At 35.4% G+C, this 8,368-nt stretch overlaps 1 protein-coding gene across 2 annotated transcripts; it reads left to right on the top strand.

Moving 5' to 3' along the window:
- The first annotated feature begins 667 nt into the window (after window positions 1–667).
- Window positions 668–8,146, top strand: VDAC4 (voltage dependent anion channel 4). Of its 2 annotated transcripts, XM_010261530.2 has the most exons (8): window positions 668–823; window positions 3,563–3,642; window positions 4,466–4,533; window positions 5,335–5,445; window positions 5,598–5,684; window positions 5,917–6,003; window positions 6,829–7,037; window positions 7,544–8,146. In XM_010261530.2, exons 2-8 carry the CDS (start codon window positions 3,594–3,596, stop codon window positions 7,848–7,850), a joined length of 918 nt encoding a protein of 305 aa, XP_010259832.1. In that variant the 5' UTR covers window positions 668–823; window positions 3,563–3,593; the 3' UTR covers window positions 7,851–8,146. The 2 variants fall into 2 exon arrangements, with proteins under 2 accessions (XP_010259832.1, XP_010259833.1); XM_010261531.2 differs by lacking the exon at window positions 5,917–6,003 and having other exon boundaries at window positions 682–823.
- Window positions 8,147–8,368: the final 222 nt, after the last annotated feature.

The raw sequence follows: 8,368 nt of genomic DNA, 5'->3' as shown, positions 1-8,368 counted from the left end.
GAGTGAGGAGATCGCCACCTCTTCCTCCTTGGTTTCGAGCAAGACAATGGTGAATAGTGAATTCTTGAGAAAAAAAAAGAGAAGAGGAAGAAGAAGAAGAATAGAGGGTCCTGGGCGACGATGGAGGAGGAATAGAGGGTTTGCCTCTACACCAAATACCAGACCCTCATATCTGAGTTCCTTATCTAAGAGATATGCAAAAACCCTTTGGGATCTAAGAGATATCTCATATCTGAGATATAGGTAGAAACCCCTTTACCAAAACCACTTCATCTTCTCCATTGGAAGCAAGTGCGAACTAGCGGTAGTAACCTCTGGAGATTTCCAACAATATTAGAACTAGTCTATGTCCAATCTACCCAAACTGAGAAGGACATTTTTACCATACAAGGATATATTAGAGATTTTCAAAAAATATAACGCTCATGTGATATCACATGTGAACGGTTTAGATGGAATGTTAACGTAGGAAAAATTTTAGGTAATTGTTAGAAATAAGGGTAGCATTAGCCAATTTTCAAACTATAAGAAATTTACGCAAGTATAACATGGTCATGGGTGACACACACAGAGTGACGGAGGGAAGGAAAACGAACAGGTGGTATTGTGGTAAGGACATTAATGTCATTACCTAAAATACGGTGGGTTTTATCGTAAGTTAGTTCGATATTAGCATTCTTTCGCTGACTGCCGTCTTTCTACCTTCCGCTCTATTTCTCTCTCCAAGTTTTCATTTTTTTCGCTCCATTGGTTGCTTGCTTTCTCGCTCGGCTGTATTATTATTACCTCAGCAGCAGCAGCAGTGCTGTTCTTTGCTGTTTCTGTAAGAACTGTTTCTTTGATAATACATTCATCTTCATTTTGGTTTTTTAGGTCTTTGTGATTCTTACAATGGTTGTTTGTGTATTCTAGGGTTTGTGAGTTGAGTTGAAGAGCACAATTGTTTGTGTGACTCAATTTTGAGTTTTCTGTATTAGGTTTTGACGTTTTGTTTATCTTTGAAGTTTGGCTGGGATTTATTAATGGTGTTTGGAGGTCTAATTCGGTTGAAGTAGTGGGAGAAGAGAGACGACATCTGGTTGTCGCGTGCTTCTTTTGATTTTCTTTTTGGGGCTTCAAATGTTGATTCGATGCCCTTTAATGCTAATTCGGATGGTGAAATTTGGTCTAAATAGCGATTCAAACAAGGAAGAACTGTAGATACTTGTTTGAAGATTTGTTTTTTGGTCTCAATTCTAGTTTTAATGGTTTCATAGTCAAACAATTGGAACTATAGCATGTGTCTTTTTCTGTGTCAGATCACGTATCAAGCTCTAGGTACCTAATCGACCCAAACCATGTTGCAACTTTTGTCTGGGTGTGCATGCCTCATAAAATGACTTTAGTCTGCTGGTTGAACCTGAAATTATGAAAATAATCATATTCGTTTCTAATATTTTGCTTAGAGATATTGATTGTCAAGTTCAATTTAAAACATAATGAACTCATCTTCTATCTGTTACAAGGTATGCGTATTTCTTGTACTTCGAAAATTGAAAAGAAAGTTCTGGATTTTGAGGGAGAATTGATCTTTTTACTTTCTAGTTGGATGTTTCCTCTACTTCTATTAAGTTTCTGTTTTTTCATCAGTAGTATTAAGTTTCTGATTTCATGACTAAAATAAATCATCGCCACTATCTTTTAGCAACTTGGCGCTGTCATTCAATGAATGTATAAGTTATACATTCATAAAAAAAAATGAATGTATAAGTTATTTAATTTTAATGAAGCAAGGTATTATAATTTTGTTTTCCCATTTAAAACTTTTTTTTTCAAAATATCCTGCTTTATTTTATAATTTTATTTTATTTTTGTTTTTTTGAAGTTTGTGACTAGATTACTGATTTGATGTATGAGTCTACTCAAATTGAGTTAGCTGTTTGAGATTTGATTGACTTAGGATTTTTGTGGTTTAAAATGCCTAGGTTTTAGTGTTTAACAGGCTATTTTTTCTCTGGTAAATGGTAATGAAGTGCGTATGCAGGGAAAGGTTTGCTATCTGGTTTGGTAACTGAGATTGACTAAATCATGTAGGAATCCTCCTCATGGGAACTTAATTTGGGGCTCAGAAAAAGCCACTTTATTCCCTTCCCTTCATTTTTGTTAATGGAAAAAGCTTTTACCCTAAAATACTTTGCCATGTGTTCAAAATAGATCTTCTTTTGTTAAAGAAAATTAAAACTATGAACAACTATTATCAATTGGACAAAATTCAAATACAGGGTTGGGTATGGTCCTATTAGGCTTGTATGGGCTATGTGATTGAACACTTGGACAACTCAGTGGGGTTCCTTTTTCTGATGGACCATCTGGATCTGCTCCTGGATCCTCTCCATGGCACAAATAGGTGAGAGCAGGGGTGTTGGGCTCATATTGATGGAAATGAACACTTGGTCAATCTAGTGGTTTCTCTATTCGATGGACTGTCTGGGTTGGTGGCAAAGGAGTCTACATGACCCTGGAGCCTTCCATCTGACCGTTGAGTTTGGGGCCTAAAAAGACTTCCATGTTCCTCTCTTTTTTTCTGATGTCTTTTAAAATAAAATTTTGAAAAGTTAATGGGCTATTAGTTATGGAGCAAAACTCCAATTTTGAGGTTCGGTGGGGTTAATTTGTACCTGAAGAGTGAATCAGATCTGGATTGGTCACAGGCAACACCTAGGTGACAAGGTGCCATGGTGGGTTGCCTTGCTTAATTGCCTACCTATTTTCTTCATGGCCATATGAAATATTTGTATATTCTTTAGTTTTTGAGATTCTAATAATAATATACATACTAAACTAAAATATTTATTTTATGGGTTTATATACAGATTTCTTTTTATTATCTTATTGCTTGTTAGGGTTCAGTCATTGAAAATGCAGGCCCAACTCATGTAAAAACTCAGGGTGGGTTTGTAAGGCTCAGGTTAGCATGCCCAAGTTACATCGCTACCTTTCTTTTCATCTTTCCTTATGGAAAAAGGGGGCTCAGCCCCTATGTTTTTCTAAATTTTCTTTTCTTTCTTTTTCTTTTCACGTATATGTTGATTTTCCATGTTTTAATGTGAAGTTTATACTTTTTTATGAAGATTATAGATACTTATTAGTGAAAGATGGTTGCTGGTTGCTAAACCTAGGAAACTACCCTAGATTCATGTTATATATTTTATAAAAATCCACCACCCTTGTTACCTAGCCTCTTTGGTGCCTTGGAAAACTATGGAAGCTTCCTACTTGACCTGATTACAGAATCCTATTCCATTTATACATCATCATCATCATCATCACCATTATTATTATTATTATTATTTTATTGTTATTATTTGTAACTGTAATATTTCATATGGCATAAGAGTTCAACCTTCTTTTTGATATTATCATTTTTGTTTCTCTTAGGCATTAGTTGTTGATACTTGCTAAATTTATTAAATTGTTTGTACTACTTGAAGTTTTGCCATTTCTCATTTTTATTCATTTTTTTGCAAATTAGTTTGTTTCTTGTTCAGGCTATTACTTCTAATTAACTCTCTTGCTTTACAAGGTTGTGGAATACCTTTTCATTTGGACTAAAGATGGCCAACAGTCCAGCACCATTTTCTGATATTGGCAAGAAAGCAAAAGGTAAGATGAATTTTCATTCAGACCAAAAAGTGATTTGATTGATGAATTGCCCAGTTATAATGCACATTGTACATGTCAGCAGAGGTTGACTTGATCCATGGAGCACATTTTATTCATTAATTTTGTTTCAATGTGATCAATATTAAAGGTGTTTTTCTTTTGGAGCAACAATAGCAAATCAACTTTTCATTGAGGAAGTCTATTCAGATTGCTTGTTTGAAAGAAGTTTTAGCATGCAAAGGAAAAAAAAAATGAACCAGGGTGGTACTTCAAGGAAAACTCAATTAATGTAATTCTTGTCCCACCTATATGATATTGGCTATATGAATCCTGTTCCATCTTTCCACTCTGTTTGGTGTGGTAAGTCAAGTTAACACAACCTAGCAATCAGTAGAGTGATGGGTCCCCTAGGTATTAAAGTGATTTATAAAAGAAGGGGTTCAAAGTCTAAATTGTATTTTTTTTCATAATAAAATAAAATAAACTTATATTTATAAAAAAATCTTAAAAACAAACAACTAAGGCCTTTGTGGCCAAAGGGAAAACAAACAACTGCCAAGTTTCCTCTATTACACACTTGAAAAGTAAGATCTCAAGAACTTTTAGGGAGCTTTTTGGCATGTGGAGAGTGCCTTGTTAGGGGATGATTAGCCTCATCAAAGTAATCTCTCCTATTCAGCTGCATCTGATGATTAACCTAAAATGTTTTGTTTTTTTGATAAATAAACTAATGAAGCAAAATGTTCCTGTATTGCATTTTTCTTATCTCTAGTTTTTGTCTTATTTATTCGTATTATTGAAACAATTGTTTTCTTCTTTGCAGACCTTTTAAACAAGGGCTATAACTTTGACCACAAATTCACATTGACAATGTTGAGTGATGCTGGAATGGTATGTTCTCATTTGTATACTTTGCAAGGTGGTGGTAATCATGGATTTCAAGACACCATGACGAGGCTAGGTGACAGGGGCACTTTGTTGCCTAGACGACTTTTTAATGTTATTTTTAATAAAAAGCATGAATCCTAGGGTAATTCCCTAGGTTCCATAGCAGCTAGCAATCTTCTGCCACTTAATTATCAATTAGCTTCACAATAAGCATAGAAAATGAACGTATTTTTTGATTGGTAATTGTTAACTATATTGATTTGAAAAAGAATTGGATGTATTTACAAGAATGATGAAGTGCCAAGCACCCCAATCACCCCAAAGTGGTACTTGTGCTCTTTTTCCATCCCCCAAAGTGTTTTAAATTATGTTACAATTAAGACCCATTGTAGATAATCATCATATTCATGAGAACCATACTGGAATGAGAATTCATTTCAGCTGCTTCCGATTTCGATTCCTGTCTGAACCAAACACGCGGGAGGAATAGACCATTCTGATTCCAATTCTGATGGATTTTGATTCCCATTCCTACTAAGAGCCAAATGGACCCTAAATGAAATTGTACTCAAACAAATCATGCCTAAAGAGATCAGTTATTTCTACCTGAACACAAAATTCTTGAAGAATGCTGCATTATGACATACAAATTCATATTAATATAACTTCTTAATTAAAGAGACTACGAGTCTCCCTGAACAGAGTTCCTAATGAACAATACTGTAAGACATCTACATTCTATTACAATACCTCTTTCTTTCATGTTCTCTTTCAGCTGAGCCATATGATACTTTTATGTTGCAGGCATTAACAGCTACTGGTGTGAAGCGGGATCAACATTTTGTTGGTGACATAAGTACACAGTACAAGAGTGGATGTACTACTGTGGATGTAAAAGTTGATTCTGGTTCTAATGTAAGGAGGGGACATCCATTAAGCTAACTAGCTGTTTGAACTAGAGTTTTGATGGCTACTTGTGCTTCTTTTCATTCTCATCACATTCATTGGTGAGCATTTACTCAATTATGTAAATTCTTTTGTAAACCAAAAACTTTGATACTTTGTAGGTCTCAACTACTGTGACGGTCAATGAAATCTTCCCATGCACCAAAGCAGCACTTAGTTTCAAAATACCTGATCACAAATCAGGCAAGGTTGGTACTTTACAAACTTATGAAGCAATTCATCATGTGTCTATGTTTCTGCGTGTCTTTGGTTTTGAATTATTATAGGGTTTGATATAATCTCAATATTGAACCAATAAAAAATATTATCTGAATAATGGACAAAGACACAGGGTAATGTTTCTATAATCTACTGTAGTCTAGTATGTAAACTTCTGAAAACCATGACATATCTATATTCTATGTGAAATATTTTGCATAGGCCTCAACTACTGTAACGGTCACTGGAATATTCCCATGCACCAAAGCAGTACTTAGTTTCAAAATACCTGATCACAAATCAGGCAAGGTTGGTACTTCAGAAACCTATAAAGCAATTCACCATATGTGTTAATGTTTCCATGCGTCTTTGGTTTTGAATTATTATAGGGTTTGATATAATCTCAATATTGAACCAATAAAAAATATTATCTGAATAATGGATAGGGTAATAGCTGTATAGAACAAGCACTATGTTTCTTTAATCTAGGTAGTATGTAAACTTCTAAAATGGTGTTAGAAAGAGATAAATAGTGTGTGTCCATGGGTGCTTTGTAGCTTTAAACCTCTGTTAGATTGATTAAGGAGGCTTCTTGTATGAATTGGTTCATCATATAAAAGAAATTTAATGCAAGTAGCATGGGAGACATTGCTTGGTGCAATGATAAAAAAACCAAAAGTTAGGCCTACATCATTGTAATCCCAATACTTTGGATAGCTGGACCATCATTAGGTAAAATTGGGAGAGAGGTCACCACTTTGAATGCCTACTTTAAAAATACTTCTCTATATCTATTCAAGCCCAAAATTACCTGACTCAGGGTTTGTCTTTAGCAAGTTATACTTGAGTTGTCTGGAGTTCATCCCTAACCATAGTCCTATAGCAATACTAATAAGCCGTATATGGTAGAAGCTACTTTTGTTGGGTAGCTTTTCTGCTCTTTAACATTCTATGTGGAAGAGGAAGGGAAAGAAGATTGTAGAGTCCACAGTATCAAGGTGATGAAAGAACCAGAGTCTAATGATACCTAATTAATGTTGCAACTATTATGTTTTTTTCTATTTCTTCCATCTTTGAATATAAAATTGAGCTCAATGAATTTTCTTAACAATCCATTCATATTTGATTTGTCAGCTAGATGTGCGGTATATTCATCCTCATGCTTCTATCAATTCTAGCATTGGATTGACTCCAACGCCACTTCTGGAGCTGGCTGCAACAATTGGCAGCAAGGAGCTTGGTTTTGGTGGTGAAATTGCTTTTGATACTGCTTCTTCGTCTTTGACTAAATATAATGCTGGAATTGGCCTATTCAAACCTGATTTTTCTGCTGCACTCATATTGTAAGTGGGCGTTTAACCAGTTTATTTTATTTGTAGTATCATACCCTAGTTACCATGGATTTGGTCTTTGAACTGCCATGAATATTTCATGGTATTGGTTGTGGTTGCCTCGTCTTCTGGATGAATATCCTGTTATGCCATGCATTGGGGAAGTTCAGCTTTCCTATTTCCTTATCCATGAAGAGAGGAGGGGGTTCATGTGATGATGGTTTATGTGGGAGGTGGAAGACCCAAATTATGTAGGAGAGGAGGGGATTCTTGGCCCCAAATTATGTCAGTAATAGTTCTTGATATTTAAGGGATGGACCTCTTTATGTGCTTTAGAACTGTCCTAGAAGCAAAATCTAGACAATGCTTCAGATGCGTGATTGTTTTATCTGTAAGGTTCATGTGATAGATTTTCGGAATGAATCTCAAGTTCTGCTTTTATCAAGTCAAGATTCTTTTAGACTTTCCATTTATTAATTCTGACGTGTTTTCTGCAACATTGATTATTATCTATTTAGGGAGGACAAGGGGGAAACATTGAAGGCGTCTTATGTTCACTTGGTGAATCCCATCAATGGAACTGCTGTTGCTGCTGAATTGACTCACAGATTCTCCACCTATCAAAACAGTTTTACCTTTGGAAGTTCTCATTCCCTTGACCCCTTTACCATGGTGAAGACACGATTCTCTGACAATGGAAAACTAGCAGTTCTTTGCCAGCGGGAATGGAGGCCCAAATCGTTGGTAACTTTTTCAGCTGAGTATGATCCCAAGGCAGTCAGTTCGGCCTCCAGGTTTGGTCTCGCCTTAGCACTCAAACCTTAAAATTAGGGATACTCTTTTTATGTTTAATGAACTTTTATTATAATTTTTTAAACCCGAGGTGGGTTTTCACTCAGTTGCTTCGAGAAACAAAGTTGGTTTATGATTTTTTTTTCCCTGAAGAAAAATGGTGGGAGAAGTTGAACCCAATTTTGGATGAAATTCATATAGTGATTGTTTATTATTTTTTTGCATCCGAAACTGAAAAATTGCTACGTTTACATGATGTGCGATGCATATCACGAGATATCTTTGTTTATGACACTATTGTCATTCCAAGAATCATGTTATTGTAGAAATATTTGAGTTCTTTTATTGTTTGCTCAGTAAGAACCGTGTCTTTAGGCCTATATGATCTGAGCAGAGACCGTGTCTTGTTGTCTTTCAATTTGTATTCATTTGATAATTACATTTATCTCCTAGCTATTGAAATTGGAGCAACCTGGATGGCTGGGGAAATGTTGTCCAATAAGAGCAAACCTAGCGTTGGAGGGTCAGGATAGTTCGTGGGGTGGTTCTCC

The sequence above is a fragment of the Nelumbo nucifera genome, chromosome 2 (genome assembly GCF_055504915.1).
Source record: "Nelumbo nucifera cultivar China Antique chromosome 2, China Antique-T2T, whole genome shotgun sequence".
Taxonomy (NCBI): domain Eukaryota; kingdom Viridiplantae; phylum Streptophyta; class Magnoliopsida; order Proteales; family Nelumbonaceae; genus Nelumbo; species Nelumbo nucifera.
This window is presented reverse-complemented; position numbering and strand designations above follow the sequence as displayed.